Raw genomic sequence first — 20,355 nt, forward strand, 5'->3', positions numbered from 1 at the left:
ATACAGCAACCAGTGTTGGAGCTCCCAAGAGAAGGGAGACATCAGTAACTGGACTGAGAAACATGAACATAGCCAGGGCATGGAACACCTTCCCCATGAGCAGGGGGGCAGGACAAAATGACCTCCACAAGTGTCTTCCAACCTCAATCACTTTACAATTCTGCAACTTTCTGATGTCTCTTCCAACTTCAGAATTCCTATGAATTTCCTGAATAAAAATTTAAAAGATTACGCAAGTTCTAAAAAGGAAGTACTACAAGTCCATTACTCCCTAAGATAATTCAGGTTTCTAATTACTATTTTAACTAGTAACAAACTAGAAGTAAAAACAGGTCTGGTTGTTTTAAATTAACAAGTCATTCAAAACCCATCAAACAACTGTTAGAAGTAGGCTTCCAGTATAGAGTTGGAAAATAGTTTGTCAGTGACCAACAATGCTCACAGTATAGAAAAAAAAGGAATAATCCCTATTTTCATAATTTAATGATGCCAGTGTGAAATACTGCCACATGCTGGATGATTAAAATTGGACTGAATTTTAGATAATATTTAAAAAAAAAAATTTACACAAAGAACTCATATCAAAATAAATTTCCAAATCAAACTACTTTATAAATAGATAACAGCAAAAAATTAAAGAGACTGAAAGACAACAGCATTGGTTTTCTGTTTTAATGTGGAATTATACAACAAGAAACCGTAAATAGTCACTTGGAATTTCCCAAAAATATTTTGAAAAGAAGTCCAGCATTCTCAACTCAAGTCTGACNTAAATAAATCTCTCAAAAACATGGACACACTCAAAAAACCTAGAGATTAGTGCATTTTTTCAGATAACTGATAAAATCCTGCCTCTGGTGAAATAGATAACTACAAGCTAACCCAACCCTAACCCGACCAAGGAAGCTGAAAGATCTGAGTTGTTCTTCCTGTTTCTATCAGCAAATCCTTGTCAGATCTCTGGCAATTCAACAAGCTATCTTGGGTGTAAATGCCTCATGCACAAAAACCTTTCACTTAAAACTTCACATTTTCTTTCTCACATTTTTAGAGTTGAATCCCCTGGATCTTCAAAGTCTTTTACCTTTGAAAAAATTCATAAAAATACTAAAGGATGTTTAATGCTTTAGGAAAAAGATTAAGTCTAACTAATGCTTTCAGAACTGAAATCTGAAAAATAAGGTTTCTTCCAACTGTCAGATGTGTCTTAATGTTTAAGCTGAACCTGGTTAGTTAAGGAAAATATCATCATCTGTTTTGATGGAAAAAGCTACCTCCTGTGTTAAGAAGCGTTTATTTAACCACACTTCATACTCTGTGAGTTTATTTAAGAGAAGGAAAAACAGACTATCAAGCTCGAGTTAATTCTGTGGTTTAACGACTAACTCATAAGAATGTGTATGGCATTCATTCTCCAGGAATGTTAATACAGGTTGCTTAGAAACATAAGAAGAGTTGTAACGGTACAGATTGTCCCTGAACAATGCTTAGTGAGGGACTACAGTTAACACCATCACCAGAAGTCTTTGAGATTTGGGCCCATAACGAAGTTCACTGACAGAAGGGGAAATCTTTCTACAGACATTCGAAGGACACTGAGCCTTGTCTACAATTACTTTACTTCAATTTTCTGCCACAGCAATAACCAGAATTTCAGTTTCTCATTTTGTGTTTATGTGCTATAAAATGCACTGATATAATGTATTCCATAATCGATAACTCTGAGTTATTCTGTCGTATAAATGCCCAAACTAACAAAAGAAAGTTTATGAGCAGTTTTCACTTCTGAAGGGAAAACAATTAGCATAATAGTTTGGAAGTGTTGAAAGCATCACAAGCCTTCCCCCCCAGCCCCTGAATATGTAATACATCAATGACTATTACTTCCTGATATAAAATTTAAACATAGCTAATCATTGATATCAATAAGTATAAGATAGAGAACTAAGTTAAAGGCACAACTGCATTTGATGTACACTTAGTCTTTTTATCCCACCTTAATCTAAAAGGTGACACTTAGACTCAGTTTAACTTGTGCAAAGCCCAGAGAGTATTGGGTGTTAAAAGTGAGACAGTGTGCCTTGCCCAACTACAAAAGGTTGACAGCAAAGTTTGGAAAGGATCTCATTCAGCTACACAGCTATCAGGGCTACTCCTGAAAAGAAAAGAGGGCAAAAACATTTGTGCCAAATCACCTCTTTTTTACTTTCCCTGTGAATATTTAGGTTTTAGAAAGGAGGAGAGAGGAGCAAGAGATAGAGAGATGGTGGAACATACCTACTGTGATACTCCCTGTTTTGGTCTGAAGGGTGGTGTTACCTATTATGAAAAGAAAAGGGGAAAAAATGTTAAAACTATACTATTTAAACATATTCATAATTTAATTATTTTCTATATTATTGCTTTACAAACAAAAATCTCATGATATGTGGGTAACAAAGAAGTGATTCCAGCCAAGAAAAACACTGAGTAAAGCTAGGCACAGCCTGGATGTGAGGGAGAAAAAAGCAGAGAGGCATTGCAAGGCTAATGCACAGTATTTCCTTACTTTATTTGGGGTGATTTTTTTTTTCCAGTTGCTCTGATGCCTGCAACAGCACTATGTACCATTTAAGTATTGAAGTTATTCAATAGGATGAGTAATATAAACAGTTTCTATTTTCCTCTTTAATAAAGGTATATCCCATCCATCTCCCTAAAAGGGAATTTTGTGCTTTATCTTCAAAGTCTACTTCCTGGACCCACTGAACACTACCTACTCCCTCCAAACTTATTCTTATGTGCATGACAACCCGTGATCGATGCTTTCCATTGACTTCAGTGAGGTCTGAGTACGTTGGACAAACTGGAGAACATCAAACAAAAGTGTGTAAAGGCACAAAATGTAGAAGGGTCTCCGACTGAAACTTGCATAACTTTGAACAGGTATTGGTGTTCCAGCCTTAATTTCAAAATCCATATTCTTCCTCCTTACCTGTATCCTCAAGAGAAGCCAGAAGGAAGACAGATACACCTTGTAACATAAAAGCCATCTATACTACTAACAGTCTAACTAAATTGTAGATGATTCCACAGTTCCATGTATAAATATCTCTCAGAAAATGCTTTAATTTAAAAACTAAACCACAGCATGTCATTCCTGCCGTTCTCTCATTCTCCCAAGAGGATGACAGAACGAAGCATAAGGTTGATCACAGTAATTGAGTCTGATTTAGTAATATACAGTATTCACAGTTTTCAGATTTTTCCAAATTGCATGTGGATCAAGCTCTGCCCTATTTTCTGTAATTACACAGTAGTAAACAACCATTAGGGCTGAGTGCATTCCACTGTATATGACCTGTATTTTTCTTAGTGGTTCGTGGGCCGAAAGCTAGAAAAGCAGCCTATCATCAACAGTCTTATATTTATCTTTTCAAACACACACTGTACAAAATACTTACAGGTTCTGAAAATCAGAGCAGAAACAAAAGCATTTTTCAATGAACTTGAAATGTGTTTGGCTTTACTCTTTGATGTTTTTGAAAAGGCATGCTATAATTATCCCACCCTTTTCCCCATTTTATCATGACTAGTACTTAGTACAACCTACAAAAAGACCTAGGGTTTTGTCAGCCAGCAACTCTCCTGGAGATGAAGGCAGATTATTGTCAGAACAGTATTATTACTGTTCTTTGTTTTTCTGAGTGTTTTGTTTTCTGTTTTGACAAGCAGGTCCTTGAAAAATATTAAACATGTAGAAATCAAACTCCTATTAACCACAGACTTATATGGCAGATACAACTAATGTTTGGCAATGTCAACATATTACTGTGAAAAGCTCACTTCAAACATTTAGCTGGAACAAAAGCTGATTTTAAAGCAGACAGAAATATCCTGCTGTGCTGTGACCTGCACTGACTACAGAGAGTGCCCCAAAGTGCACTTTTGGTCATGTAATTGTTCTGTGAAGGCCAACACTGAACTTCATATTTCTTGGGCACATCAAGGGCAAAGAGAGAAAGACCTGAGTAGAGGTAATTACTAGTTTGATTATTACAACCAACTGACTTCAGCATTGTGGTGTAATACTATGACGTCCAACATATAATAGTTTTTGCAGAATATTGAAGACTGTGGTTTAGTGTTTTGGTTTTTTGGTGCTTCTGAAGAAATAGTTACATTTTCTATCATCTACAAGCCTTGCTTCTCCATGAACACTGTAAAACTTCAAACTACAGTATTTTCATAATTGTCATAATGGAAATTTTGATTAAAAAAAGGGTTTTTTCGATACCAGAAGAATAATTCAGAACCGGAACATGATGCCCAGAAAGGTCATGCAAACTCTGGCCTTGAAAATACTCAAAGCTCAATCAGACGAGGCCATGAACAAGTTTGCTCTAATTGAGCACACTTCAAGCATTCATTTGGGCTAGATATCAAATTCCTTCAACTTAAACTATTTAATATCATCATCATTTAATATCATCTACTCTGGCCTCCAATCGGGAGGTCTAGAGACACATTATAGTGTTGCTGCTTCTTTTCAGAAAGCACGTAGGATCACTCTTGAGGAGAAAAGACAACACAGGAAGAATCATGTCTTGTTGATACCACCTAAGCAGTCTTTCTGCTGTGCCTTTTACAACCAGACGTGTCTATCTTGCATTGGCCTCTTTAGCCACCAACGCGCTTGTAGCGAGTGTGGGTAGAGCCCTTCCCAAATGTTCATTCGCGAAGCCTGGTCATGATGAAACTATTTAATTATAAAATAGTTAATGCAACTCAATCCAAGAGTTGGCTGCAAAGAGGGGTTTCCTTTTCCTCCTATGTGCCCCTTTGTAGAGAAGTTTCACTGTAGTGTTACTGTCTCTTCGCTAAAAGTAGATAATTTCTCAGAATCAGATTTCTTTTTCAAGCATCAAATCAAAAGCTCAATAGCACCTGACATCTCATGTTACAGAAGCTGACAAAAATTACTCAAAACCAATTTCTTCAAAACAATGCATTACTCATTTTCATAAAAGTATGAAGCATGCAAATGAGCAATTAAGAAAGCCCGAGCACTGACAGTGTTGCAATTGTACAGCCTGAGTTTCAACCACAAACTGTCTCAGACAGGTTTGTAAAGTTTGTATTGCCCTAACTTCAATTTTCTCAGAGCAAAGGCAATGAAATCTAGCTTAGTTTTGTGCACAGATGTGCTGATTTGATGCCAACTATCAGCATATTGTCAGCTAAAGGCAAATTCTGGGTTTAGCTGCTCAAGAAATAATCTGTTTTACAAACAAAACAACTACTAAAACTGAGCTACCTGATGAGCAAAAACTATAAGTGGAAGTGATAATTTTTTTTCTACCAGAAATTTTTAATAGGAGTTTGTCTTGTCTACTAATTAGTATGTGTTTGTGTGTGTACTTTAAAAGCATTTGCTCATACTATTAAAACATGATTGAGGAGCATGATGTTTTGCAGAAAGTGTTTTTCTGAGAAAACTGGCTAGAATTACCAAGCAAATGTTAATGTGCAATTGTTTTTAAAAGAAACAGCTAAAGTAACATTAGGTGTTCCAGACCCATTTAATAGAGAGCTCACAAAACCAGCCCTGAACTAACATAAGAAATGCCTGTATAATTTGCATACAATTCTATTTGGTTTCACATGGTTCTTCAGCTAAATGACAATGAAGCATGACTACGAAAGCAAGTCACTAGCTAGAGCAGTTATGATTTCATTTTTGTACCAAGAAAATAAAAATAAACTTTTGGAGGTTCACAGAGAGATGAACATGCTCACAAACTGATCACAGTGTACCAATACAGTCTACAAGCTAGAAAAATACAATAACAACATGAAAAAAAAGCCATTTATTTCTGCCTATGCATACCAAAACAAACTTTACCTAACTGGTTTAGAAACCATTCTTACATTTATTATAAATGGACAGAGGAGTTGTTCCTTTAAGGAAGAGACAAAATGAATTTCTCAAGCGAGATGACAACATAAAATTGCTAAGAAATTGAAGCAAATTGTTCTGAGGCCTATAGCTGAAAATCTGGAACTCAGACTGAGCTGAGTAATTTTCACTCTTTGTACATTCTCCAGTTTGTTTAACTCAATGTTAAATCACCACAAGCACATTACAGCACAGTCAGAATTCAGTGGAAGTTTTGTTCAGTTAGAAAACCACAAGACATTTGAACCACAACTGCTGTTTAAATAAAAGACTGTAGTTAGTTTCAGTTCTAGGTGAAAGACATTAAAGGGTGGATGGATTAGAGACTTCTTCCCCAATTAAAGAACAGGAACTGTCACCATTCCATTAATAATATAAAGTGCTAACACAAAGAGGCTATTTCTGCTAAAAACTTCTAATTACTATCACCTTTTATGATAGTTCTTAGTAGATGCTCTACGATTGGATTCTTCTATGAAGAAAATAAAGGATGGGGAGAGGGAAGAGAAGCCTCTTTACAACTTTTAGTATAATTTTCACTGCTGAATTTTAAAATATTTTGATGTTCTTAATACATGTGATGTTTCTTTCCCACAATACACACTTTTTACTGTTCACAAGTGTGCTCATAAAATTGTTTTTAAAAATAAACACAGTCTGCTAGGTGGCAAAAAAATCAATTCAGTCTTTAATAAAGATAGAATTGTTTTGTTCATATGCTTTATGATTTAGTGATAGTCTATTGCATTAGTCCATTTGTTACTGTGAACATCATGAACACCTTCAAAGTAGCTAAATTTGTGACAGATTTTCCTTCTTACCATGAATACTTCCCAGCATAATATCACCAGCTACTGAAGAGAGAGATGCCGATTCTGCATAGAGATACTTAGTTTTCAGCAGCCCATCTTCAGTAGATATGTTGATGGTTGTCCCTTGCAGCTTCTCTATATTCACACTCTAAGAGAAATAAACTTAAATAAACATAATGGAAAACTTGTCATCACAGCTTGAAGAGGCAGAGGGAAGTAACACTATATAAGACACAAAACAAATGGAAGGCAGTTGCTGGCACAGAACAAATAGAATCAAGTTTTCAGTTAAAAGCTACAGTAGACAAAACAGAAAACCTTTTCATCCAAGAGCTCTGACCAAATAACAAATGATTCTTTATGACGTTCCTGTGAGTTATCACATCTATCACTATTACACAGGTGAAGAACCCAAATAGTCATAAACAGATAAAAAAAACCCCTTGCTTTAATTTTTAAAAATGAAAATACTTATTTGAAAAGTAAGAAAAAGATAACTTCAATAATGAAGACTGAACATTCATACAGCATTATGATACTTGGGGCATTGGTGATGAGTTTTCTGTCACCACAAACTGAAGCATCCACTGTCTTTGTTACATACAGCTATTTATGAAGATTTTTAACTGGCTAACTTTGTAGATGTGGCTTTGGTGAAGGTTTGCAAAAGAGCCACAGCTGCTCCTTTTCTCAGCATGATTGTTCATATTACCTTGGTTACTCAGGCTTCTTTCTTGGACTTAAGCCTCAAGACATACAAAGCCTTGAAAAACTAGGGATAAGAGCTCCATTTCTACTTCTTTTCAATAGAAATGGAGAGAAAGGATAGAATTTCAAAAGTTGCACTATAGAGTTGGGAAATAAAAGGTGACAGATGAGATTATCTATGTAAAAATAGCGGTAAGTCATGTGATATAACCTAAACCTATTTGAACACAACCAGAACAATTCCTATGCTTATGCAACAACCATATGAAATTTAAGCCTATTCTTTCTCAGTTAAATTTGATCTATGATGGAGACATACAATAGTTCATACTTTACCCCTATTCAATTTGGTTTTATGTTGCTTACGCAGACTTTCAGTGAAATGCACAAAATCCTTATTCATTACATGAAATGATACACAGCCTTCTAGATTAAACTGTGGCTTACTCAAATTATCTTTGAATCCTCCTTGTCATTTTAGCATTGCCACCCTGTGGAAAAAAAGTTAATATAAAGTAATAAGTCTGCTGTCACTTCCAGTGTTAGATTATATAAATTATAAGCTATGGATGAAGCAAGAGGTATTCTGACAAATAGTCACTAGTGTTGCACAAACCCAATGCTATATTGTGTCCCAAAAAGTGAGTTGAAGAGGATGGTGCAGTATGGACTCTATGACAGCCAAATTATACTGTGGCCTTACCAATCCATACATACTGAGCTTTATGCTGTCTTTACACCTTAAACCATAAGATTACAGAATGGACTATTGTCTTAAGACTTGTACCATGATGCTACAATACAAATTAGGTCTCCAAGAATGTATCAAGATATATCAACCTTTAAGAAAATCAAAATGCTGTGCTAGAATTAGAGATACTTGACAGTCAATATCTACAATCTCTGCAGGCATTGCTTAGATTCTGTAGCGTAGTTCTAAGCAGCATCAACAGCAAACAAAACCAATTATATTAAGGCATAATTTGTCAATACTGAAAGGGAGAGCAATTCAGCCTTTCATCTTGCAATGCTTCTAACAAAACCCTAATAAGCAGAGACCTTAAACATGTCCTCAGTATTTTTCCCCCAGACTACTCCACTATTCCCTCACCCTGGATAGCAAAGTGCAAACCTGCTGTGACATGGACACAGCAACAAGTAAAAGAAAAGCCACTGTCGTTTTAGTCTCTATGATCTAAACTGGCTCTAAAGAGACTTAAATGACTTGCAAAGAACATTTCCAATTTTAGCAGGGCCATCATTGCTATCAGCACAACAAAAATAAAGTGTGCCTCACTCTAAGGGGGAGGAAAAAAACATCTGCATAGTTTGGGTACAAACTGTCTGCCTTGTGGCATTCCCAAACAGGTAAAGGAAACTTCAAAAAGCTACATCTGTTACTACAGAATGCAAGTTTTGACTCTATTAAGATAAATCATCTTATTTAAAATTTAAGTGCTTTAATATAAACAATCTCACATACCAACACATCTTATTTACCAGTCTTAACTATCTTTCTTAAAAATGTACAGTAATAAAGAGTTGTTTTGACTCCAGATAAAAAGTTACAATAAACAATAAAACAAAAAATTACTAATACCACGAGCATTTGTTTCAGAATAACACAAAGCTGAAGGGAGGTGAGGGAAGAGGTAAGTCAGACTGATCAAGTATAAGACTAAAAAAGCATTTTTTGATAGGGAAAGTGTGGAAAAAAATAGGATTGCTTTTTACTGAGAAAAAATATATTTTCAGTCTCAAATTCTTTAACTCTTGTGGATTTTTAGCAGAACACAGATGTCCAGCACTGCTAAATAAATGTTACAGAAAAGCCCCCGTGGCACAGATTAGCTAATGACTCCCCAGTCAAACAAATTTGATTATTTTTGTCCACTGAACCATCAGGTTTTCTGGAGAAATTCCTCCCCTTCAGAGTAGAGCCTTGAGGGCTGCAGTTACTGAGACTGACCATATGCTCAGGTTAACATTTCTCCCCTTATTATCACAGGATATTCTGAGTTGGAAGGGACCCACCTAGTTTCTTACCCTTTAAAGAAAAAGGGTCAGTCTATCTTTGTAAATCAGACTGAGAATGCTTTTGCACCTGAACACATTTTCTAGATGAAAACTAGCATCCTGCTATGTTTAAATAAGACATATACAGCTCTTTCCCCACATATTCCTGTTCTTGGCCCTCCTTTTTGTGCTATCCTTGCTCAAACATCTTACTAGGGTATTCTCCAACTTCCCCCTCAAAAATATTCTCAGTTTCTCACGTGTTTAGTGCCTTTTACCACATTCTCCTCTGTACACCTCCAGGAGGGGGCTGGAAACAGAGCCATAACTACATAGTGATGACTGCAACTGATGGAGGAAACATCTCATGCAAACACACACAGGAGACACAACACTGACTGATTATTAACAGAAGTGGGCAATTGAGAAAAGAAATCTCAGTCCTTCCTAACTACAAAGTTTGTTAGTGAGTTCAATAACATAAGCTGAAGTATTGTTCCATAACTATGAATTCCTGTTAAAATGCCTTACTCCACTCAAGTTACCACAACTTTACAACCCTAAGAGCGACTTCTAGCAATATTACAGACTACAGAAATACTGCAGTCTGTAATGATCACAAAGAAACACTTTTGAACACAAAGAAACACTTCAACTTAATTTGTATGAAGTTTGTTTCATTGTTTCAGAAGGGCAATGAGTCCGAAAAGAGTTAAATTTTTTTAAAGTATTTAAAGGCTCAGAGAAAAACAACTTCATGAATTATATTTTCACATAGATACAAATTTAATTATTATATTAATTACATAAAAGACAGTCTATCACCCGCTACAAGGAAACACAAATAATTTAGCATTGACGGTTTCTGGAAAATCCAATGGCAAGTTGCTTAGTTTACAGCAGGACATTAAGAACAGCTCACAGCTGGCTCTGTGTAAGTGAGAATATGATCTCAGAACCCAAGGTACAAGGTGTACAACAATGCCAAATGGCACTTCACAGAGATGATTTGGGATGTCTAGAATTTAACGGGTTGGTCTCAAATGTATCCTTGGCAAGACAGAGTTACCCACACTCTTCTGGATTCTTCCCAGTACTGTTAAAGGATACCTGTTGATTCTGACAGACCACACATCCAAACTGCTTCCAGACTGGGCTCAGCTCTGCACGTTCATGCAGCAATGCTTCAGATCTAGTGATTCCTAATGCAATCAGTTGCATGGACATTATGATACCTAAATATTCGAGTTGAGCCTGAAAACAACACTGGGTGAGAGAACTGTACTATTATGTAAGGGAGTTTAGCTCTATATTATTTTAAATAAAGGAGAATGGACTACTTATGTCAAGAAACAAAACCAGATTACAGTAGCTTGTGTTTTGTCTCATACTGCCACCTACTGAGAAAAAGCAAGCTACTTCTCTACAAAACTTTTCTGTTTGTGATTCTTCACATTTCATCTCATAGCAAGATGTGATTATATTTCCTCAGATGTAAAGAAACCTGCAAAACCTTCTACTCTTCCATTCTTACCACCATATAATGCTGGAAGTGTACAGCATGTACAAATATCAAGCCACTATTCATGAGACACTAAAATAAACTCCTGGGCCTACTGCAGAATCCAAGTGCCCGGATATCACCCAAGGAGTGTTGTGAAGGTCTAAATAATTAAAGCTGATGGGTTGTATCAGCCAGCACAACCTCTGTGCTGAGGGAATGATCACATGCTTATTCCTGTACTGTCTGTGGAGCCTGTTTATTTATCCAAATCAAGCATAAGATAATTTAACAGAAAAATGTAAGAAATAGTGAAATGACAAACCAGCGAGGATCATTAAATATTCTTTAGCATGTTCCTCAAATTCAGTAATTTTGTAAGAGACAAACTGAATAAGCCATTGAAGAGCATTTTACTTCCTACTTACCCCCTTCTCTGTTGCACAAATATCTGTATTTCCATAAAGCGTTCCAAGACCAATGACTTTGCCACCATTTGTCCGTATATCAATTTTATGGCTCTGAAAAAGGTTTAAAAAAAAGTCATCACTTAGAATAACCATAATTAAAAAACAAGTTCTTGTTTTTCAAGTTGTACCACATTAACCACCTTAGATGACAAATTCCCATTTTACTGTGAAGGTTTCTTCTCAAGTGATTGCCAAATGTGCTGTTTATTTCATAGAATGGTTTGGGTTGGATGGAACTTTAAGATCAGCTCCTTCCAACCCCCCTGCTGTGGGCAGGGACACCTTCCACTGGACCAGGTTGCTCAAAGCCCCATCCAACCCGACCTTGAACACTTCCAGGGATGGAGCATCCACAGCTTCTCTGGGCAACCTGTTCTGGTGTCTCACCACCCTCACAGTAAAGAATTCTTTTCTAATATCTAATCTAAACCTACTCTTTTTCAGTTTGAGGCCATTCCCCCTTGTCCTGTCACTACATGCTCTCTATTTTTCCAGTGGAGTCAAACTCAAAACAAGTCACCTTTCCCCTTAATTTTCCATACAGGTCAGTGATTGTAGTTGGGTTTTTTGTTGTTGGTTTTTTGTCACCATTTTTGTTTTAACTAGAAAAACACTCTCTCACTATATGTTGAACGAAGGAACAGGGGAAGAAAGAGGGAACTCAGTGCCTTCCACTGAAGATGTGTGAGACGCCTGGAAACTCTTGTCATCAATAGCACAGTCACAGAGTCAGAGGTAATTGCTGAACATGGCAACAGAATTAAAGGGTCTCTCTGGTCTCTTTGTCACTGCTAAGCTGATGGACTTAAGAAGCAGGATAAGATAAGAAGCAGGAGAAAAAAATTAAAAAGAAGCAGTACCACTTTCTCAATAAAGAATTTGTCAATAATTCATACTCTGAAGAAGACCTAGATCTCATAACTGTATTTTGGAATTACTGCTGTCCTAGAGACTTGGAAGGGATAGGTGAACTGGATTGTAGCCAATTAAAAAATAAGAAAAACCCGCACCACTGAAAAAAATCTCAATAAAGCAACCCTCAACAAATCTCATTGGCTGAGTAATGCCTACTACACCAAAATTGCCAGACAAAATTTGTTAAAAAACATCATACAGAATACTCATCTTTTCTGTTGAAGCATTAGCATCCACGATAAAGGAAAGTAGATATGAAATCTCTAGGTCTTTTGTAAAGACATCATAGAGTATACCAAAAATCAGCATGACTTTTAAGGTACAAGTTATACGAACAACTTCTTGCAGTCTGTAGCAATGACAAGAGAATTAGCAGTTGTGATGTTTGCTGGTGCTCTTGAGTGATCCCCACATGACCAGATTTTTTTATTTGAAGTCAATCATTGATCAGTGATCTTTTGCTCTCTACTGTGAAGAAAGGGTCTCCTGCTTTGTTAGTCAATGAGGTTTGTGAACAGTATGACAGCGAAGCAATACTAAACAGTTTTAATCCATCCAGGAGAGGGCACTGTCACTTCAGTTTGCTCCGTAAAGCACATTCCCTAAAGGAGAATCAGGTCTTGTGCTCCACTACAGTATCTAGTCCATAAGGTTTTTAGTAGTTTTGGAAAAATCATGAAGGTTAATACTTCTGTTTCTTACTAATGATTCTGCCTCACTGACAATACAAAGTATAATTCCTGAAGCTATAGTAGAAAAAATGAGTTGCAATCCCTTTACTAGAACTACAGTACTTCTTAAAAACAAGATGAGACTAAAGCCTGGCTGTATGGCTAAGAGATACTGTAACTGAACAACTGTTTACTCTTGCAAATACCTGTGTGGTTGCAATTTTAATTCAAACCCTTCATCTTGCTACTTCAGAGTCAATAAAACCCAAGAGTGGCAACATATCTTCTCTAGTACTGTTTGTTAAAGTCATCACAGTAACCAGAACAAAGACAAGAGATCACCACTCACAACCCAAAAGAATACTTAGGTTAAAAAAACCCCAAAGTCTCATAATTTAACAAACCTTTGTTTTAAAAAGAATTTCAGTTGAAATCTGTCATTCTTTCTTGATAATTTAAAATTCTAGAAGCCTTCTGGGATAGAGTCCTTCCTTTCACCTGAGGCTTAAGGGAGCGAAGAAGCTTCCTGTGGCCACCAAATCAGTGGAAACAGAGGAGCACACACACAGAGGAAGAATCAATTTTTACATTTGCAGTTTTGCAAATCAAGCAAGGCTCAAAGCTGACAGAAGAAAAAAGCAACACTAAGCTCATCTAAACTATAGGGAGACCATGGAGGAGCCGGTCACAAAAGCTTCAAACTGGTGACTTTGCAGCCTTCTTTTCAGTTCATTACAGAATATTGTTTCACTGTTACTTGAAGTCTCAAGAAAAACAGAGCTGACTCAATTTTTTAAAATTCAAGATTTTTCACATCTCAGACTGTATTTGAGACAAGATTCCCAGGATATTAGTTAGCAGTCTTTCCTCAATATCCACTTTTTCCATGACATCGTGAAAACTTCTTGATATGCCGGCAGGCTGTGATTACTGTTATTATTGCTGGTTAAAACCACCTTGTTTTCTCATATTATGTAGTTTCTCATGCACTGCTATTGTCATTATTGTACAGAGCAATTTTTAACCAAATCTTTAGACAGGCAACACATAGTTGTTAACTTTTTGTTAGATTTCGTTACCTTCACATGATTAATATGGCCAATTACACAGAATCTGAAAGATACGGGTTGTCTGTAGTTCACTGAAGGTGGAGTAAACCCAGCTCTGTTGTATATTAAATCTCCACCTAGGTTCAGTTTCCCCCATGTGTGTTATAAAATCATCTCTTACCACAGTAGAGAAAAATGTTGATTTTTCCTATCTCAAAAAAACCCCCAAACTTAAACTTCGAAATTGCCATATTTGAAATGTCCTTCTTTTGAATTTATAGCAATTCCTGCAGGTAAAATTCCAAATCTTCAAGTCAATTTGATTCCAAGTAGCACCTAAGTCAGGTAAACTGTGATTAGTTTTACAAAAGCTTATGTCAGCAACACTGAAGTCTTAACCTTGAAGAACAACAAGGTCATGATTCTGATATATACAGTATCAGATATATTTCAGTCAGGTATTTTAGATACATAAAGTGTAACTTCTGATTAAAAATTACACTAAAGGGTTTGTCAATAGCACTGATATATCAATTATAAAAAAAAAATCCACAGAAAAAAGCAGCAGCATGCTGCAAAGTCTTGATTGAGCAAGCATAACTATTAACCTTCTAGACAGGAAACCTCAGTCTATCTTTTTTCTTTGAGGGGCGGGGTGGACAGAGATCAGGCTTATTACTGTCACTGTGCTGTCTTCGGCTATCACACATACATGGACTTTGTGTCATAATTGTATGCAATAACTAAAGGTGAGGTGCTACACACACAGCAATACTATGAGTGTTACAAGGAAAAATATCAAAGTACTTCTCAGCTCCAAAACTGGTATTTAGATTTTTATACTATATTCCACTACACAATCCCCTTTCAAACACTGTCTGAGAGTGGGAGGGTTCTCTGTACCTTTATTGACTGCAAGACACTAGTCCCCTTCTCCGTTTCTATTTTGCAGTTATCACATTCTATTTTCTGAATCTTCACACAGCCAGTCCCTGATGTTTTGATATCCAAATCTAGAATTAAAAGAGCTTTATTAGCAACAGAACGAGGAAAGTCAGATCTCTTTAACACAGTGTTTGATCACTTTATATAGTAACTATATGTAGTAGGGAAAAAAAGCAGCTTCTTTCTTACTTTAGAACCTTCTTGCAAAGTTTGACCATGCACTTTCAATTGCATGACTAGTCATTATCAACAATCCACACTGAAAGTTCAGTAAGCCTGGGTACAAGCCCTCCAGCTTCAGGAGAGAACATTGAGGCAGCAGAGGGACTATAACCTCTGGAAAGGAACCAGCAGGGTGTGGTCCCTTAGTGAAGTTTTATCTTTTTTCTTTTTCAACTCCACCTCCATCTCACAGCTACCCTAGTCACCAGTTCCAATTCAGGAGAATTAGAAATTCTCCTGAGACATTTGGGCACCCTGACACGGGTTTTTGGGGTGGAAGACTGGCAGGTTGCCTGAGATCACACATAGAGTAATAAGGTTCAACAGCACAAACACATAGGCCTTGCTTAGGCCTGTGCTGTTCAACTAGCCAGTGGCAAAACCCAAAACTAGGTATAGAAGCATTTGCATGTGTCATTCTTCCCCAGCCTTCTGGAAAGCTGACTTACTCCCCTGGCATGTTTGCCTCTAGTCTGAATCACCTCACCTTGTTACTGTTCATGCTCCCACAAAGAAAAATCACTAGGTCTTGTAGATAATAAAGCAGCAAAAGCATTTTTTTTGCCACTTGAGCTCACCCCCAAGACTAAGGAACTGCGAAGAAGTTTGACAATGTTAGGTCTGGAGATTCGGACTATATTGATAATAATTTATATTAATGATCACCATGAAGACCGGCAAAAGGTAAAGGCAGAAGTGGAAAAAAAAGTGGCTTTCTTCTTCTAAGGATAGAAGGCAGAAAGAAGAAAAAGAAAACAGGATTCAGAAGTGTTTGCTGCAAGATACGTAACTGAAAGACTAAGAGAGAGAGTGAGCCCCACTACTCTCTTAAGAAAAGAAACCTTCACTTAAGCACATGTGAAAGTCTTTCCTTCACCTCCACTGCCCACTAAGGTGACCAGCAATATCAAAAGAAGAATCAGAGTACGCATAACCAGCTTTGCCCCAGTGAGATTGCCAAGTCAGACCTGTGACCCAGCAGAGCCTGAAGATCAATACTGTCACACCACTACTCAGGACAGGTGCTGGAATCATGCTGACAGTAAGCTTGAAGATTGTGAAGCTGAGAGACTGGGAGCTCCAATTAACAAGAAATGAAAGTTCTGCCACCTGACAAACCAGGAGAACCCAAGGGAGAGAGCTAAAACACATAACATCTTCGCTGCAAGTGTGTTACCTTATTGCCCCAGTAAGCAAAGAGGTTAAATTTAGTGAAGGATGTAGACTGTGTTCACAAGTAACAATTCCCTAAGAAAGAAGGCTACAAGAGGTGGACTGGATAATTCCCAGAATGTTACTTTATTTGCAGATACTATTTTCTTAATCTCTTCACAGAAGACTTCTGAGAAAAAGATACTGTGACCAAGACTGTAGTCAAACTACATTTCTGTAAGTAAACTCTATGATACACTTTGAGGCATGTAAAAGCACAAAACCAGGCCAAGTGGACTGCTGACTACCATTAGAGGCTCAAGGGCCACCTCTACAAGGTTTTATGTTGGTAAAGCCTAAACAATTTCACTAGACTAAAAATATCTGAGTGATATCTGAGCTATTTCAATTTGATCAATGCTGATCCACAGGTTCTGAAGGTTAGCCAAAACTTTTACATAAGGTTTTACTTCTCAGGGAACAGTTGGATTGTTTAAACACAGTTCCCAGAGAGACACAAACAGAAGCACTCTCCAAATATCTACATTTGAAACAGCACAGCAAAAACCTGGAGAGTTCAAAAAGAAAGCAATGTTATTTTTGAAATACAAGCTGTCTTGCCCAAAACTGCTCGATTTCCCCACTGGAGAACTGCGCAGTTCTTCAGAAGATCTACATCCAAGACTTCTGTTATTTTGCTTCCTGAGAAGGGACTCCCAAAAGCCTGTTTGCTTGTGCAAATCTTTGAATTCAATCAGCTCAATACTCTCTTGGCCTTATTGGTTCTGTCAAAAAGGAAAAGGCTTAGGAGCAGTCAGTTTAGCCATGATACAAACTTACTTAGACTTTTACAAGAATAAGTTTTTATTAAACTTCTGATCCTGTAGCACATATTATGGCCATAATTTGAAAGGTGAGTTAGTAGTGTAATCCTGGCTGCATCAAACATGGGTGCTAAAAGAAGACACAGAAGTCTGGAAATTCATGAGCGTGCTGTTAAGAAACACCAGGGATTTCTGAAAATATACTTTGATCCTCTGCAGAGTCACAGTACTTTGCTAGCCTTGATATAGCAAAAATTAGTGGACAAGGAATTGAGTCCTCCTGTCTCACAGACTTCCTCAAGAAGGGATAGACATCTCCAAAAAGAAGCAGGCTAAAAGCTCAGTAATATTGCCAGTGAAATTTTAACAAGAAGGAACAGGATACAATCTGTTTCAGTGCAAAAACTGCAGAAATAGCCAGTTTGATTCCTCCTTAGCAAAGACAAGGACTGAAGCCAACTTTAGCCACACAAACCTCAAAGAATACATAGAAAGCTATAATTTTTGAAATAGACTGAAAAATTATTTTCAAGTGACTCAGCAGCCCTAGACTACTAGAATAATCTCAAATTATGGTTATACAAGACCTCAGTTGAGTTTACTTCTGAGTACTCAGCCAACGTACATTAACAAGAAATCAAAGTTCTTTAGGTTTAATTAGCACATGCAGTTCAATATGCCAAGACACAGGGTTCTCACTATGTGCTCCAAAACTAGAGCTATGCGTCTACACTGTTCCTGGAATAAACAGATAACATATATACGAGGCCTGAAGGAAAACAAATAAACTAGATTAGAGAGGAATTCATTGACATCTAAAACCTATGAAGGTTAAACGAATCAGAGGATTATCAGATCACATATGATATTGAAATACTATACAGTGCTTAAAACTAGACACTAAAACAGAAATAGAGGATCTGTTAGTATTTGCCCTACTAAACTGCTTGCAAGTTGCCTTTGGTTTAAAATTCATACTTAAGTTGAGCATCTAGCATCTTCCACACATGCTCTCCAGGCTCTAAGGAGCTGTGGTGGGGGAAAAAAAGTTTTCCCCCTGGAGTTAAAGAAATGGTAACCCCCGAGGGGGTGGTGTCCCTTGGAGTTGAGCCAATCAGCGCTCCTGCCAAATATAAACATATCACAACCAGACTGGAAAAGAAGGAGGAGGTAGTTCTTGGAGGGGAAAGGTGGCCACATTCTGAAGCCACAAGGAGAGGGGTCCAGAGCCCTGTTGGGGGCTAGGCCCCCCCTCAGCCCCAGCTGGGGGGCTGCAGGAACTTGGAACAGTGTTAGACTGGGCCAAGTATCTGTAGCTGGAAAGCTGGGAGTTTTTCTCCACTGTGAGTGGGCAGCAGGAGCAGCGGCAGAGACAGCAGTGAACAGAGGCTATGGCTGAAAGCCAAGAGATAAGGAGATGCAGCAGAGATGGCATGCAGCAACGCAGAGAGAACTCCTGCAAGGAGAGAGAGCCAGCAACAGAGCAGGACTAAGCTCTACAGAGAGAGAGAGTTTGGGGTAAGAACTGAAACAAACTCCCCAAACCCCTCTGAGACCTCCTAGAGAGGAGGAGGAGATGGACTCCTATTTGAGAGGAGTCTTGGAGTACAGCAGCACCAGAGACAGAGGAGCTGAGAAGCTCAAAGATGTCCCGGAGCTCGACCAGGATGGCCAGATGGAATGAGGAGGGGGTGACCTTGCTCCCCCCACTGCTGCTGCCAAGCTGGCAGTTGAGACAGAGCACAGGAGCTCTGGTAGAACTCTTGAGGCAAAGACTTTCAACTGAAAGCTGCCCAAGATGTTCTGACTCAGAGGTAAATCCCCTGAGGAAGGGACTTTCACGAAGATGCCCCTGCACTTTGTGATATGCCCGTGGTGAAGCGAGTTTTGTCCCTGCTGGCAGTCCACGGGTGAGACTTTTGTTTGGAGTCGAAGGGCTGAGAGGGGTAGAGGAGACCCCCCTTGTGTGTACTGGAAGGAGATCCAGTTACAGCTGCTGCATGGAAGAAGAGAGGCTGTTGCCCCGAGAGTGGAAAGGATCTTTCCTTTCCCCTTCTGGACTTCTATTGGAGGGAGAATAGATCTGATCCATTGTAAATATTGATTTATCATAGGAGAGATAGTTAAGATTGTATATATAATTATATTTATTTGTATAGTGATTGTAATATAATACCCTTTCCCCCCATATTGAGTCTTGTGTTGTGTCTGGAAAACCCATCTCACACTGGGGTGAGATGTGGGAGGGGGGCTTGGACTCGGGAATTGGATTTTAGGGCTCTCTAACTACGACAGGAGTTTTAGATGACTTAGAGCTTCCTGGATAAGCTCCAGCCTAAATTGCGAAAGCTGTTATGAAATGCCTTAAATTCCAAAATGAAGAAAGAAGCTAGAACACTGTAAAGACATTCATATCAACTTCTCAGCTTCTTACAGGTAAGTGACAAAAAGAGTTCAGACAAAAAGGTCCAAGCAGAGCAGAGTTAACATCCTCCTCACACATTCAAGACAGGCCAGAGAAAAGCCAAAGTCTTGGCAGAGCAACAACAGTTCCTTTCTGGTTTGAGATGTGTTTTTACAAGGGATAAGATCTTTTGCTTATGCAATGATATTTAATGGATAATTCTTTTCTAAATAAACAAGAAGAGCAACTCAAGCACAAGTTAGAGGTGAAAGGACTCATAGTAGAACCTCACTGGCAAGCAGCAATTCTACTTCACTGAGTAAAAAAAAAAACAACTTTACATTTTAAGACAGATATCCCCAGATATGCTTGGATAACAGCACGAATAGACAATACTAATATCATGCTAATTATGGGGTGACAGACAGCAACTCATGGAAGGGCACTATAATCCACAGACTGTCCACGGAACCCGAACTGCAGGAGCTTACCACAAACCCAAGTGGAACAGCTTAGAAACCTACAAATTAAGAAAAACCGTTTCAAGACCATAAGATGGCCTGCAGTGTTGGCTGGCATTCAGAATATAGTAAGACAGGACAAAAGCTAAATTATTGTCCTCAAAGACAGGACAAAAGCTAAATTATTTTTTTCCATCAATTAGGATTCATTATTGAGACCTTTAGGAAGGTTTCTCACATTGAAACTCTTTATGAAGCCTGAGATTC

The 20,355-nt window shown here is 37.9% G+C and overlaps 1 protein-coding gene across 1 annotated transcript in view; it reads right to left on the minus strand.

The window, feature by feature from the left end:
- Window positions 1–20,355, minus strand: part of FAM185A (family with sequence similarity 185 member A) — a 40,923-nt gene that overhangs the window by 18,263 nt on the left and 2,305 nt on the right. Inside the window, exons 2-5 of the mRNA XM_017811385.1 lie at window positions 14,984–15,093; window positions 11,404–11,496; window positions 6,760–6,898; window positions 2,278–2,319 (exon numbers count right to left, since the gene is read on the minus strand). Of these exons, the coding sequence (XP_017666874.1) occupies window positions 2,278–2,319; window positions 6,760–6,898; window positions 11,404–11,496; window positions 14,984–15,093 (384 nt within the window). The remainder of the gene's footprint in view (window positions 1–2,277; window positions 2,320–6,759; window positions 6,899–11,403; window positions 11,497–14,983; window positions 15,094–20,355) is intronic.

This window comes from Lepidothrix coronata, unplaced genomic scaffold, assembly GCF_001604755.1.
Source record: "Lepidothrix coronata isolate B3197 unplaced genomic scaffold, Lepidothrix_coronata-1.0 Scaffold32, whole genome shotgun sequence".
Taxonomy (NCBI): domain Eukaryota; kingdom Metazoa; phylum Chordata; class Aves; order Passeriformes; family Pipridae; genus Lepidothrix; species Lepidothrix coronata.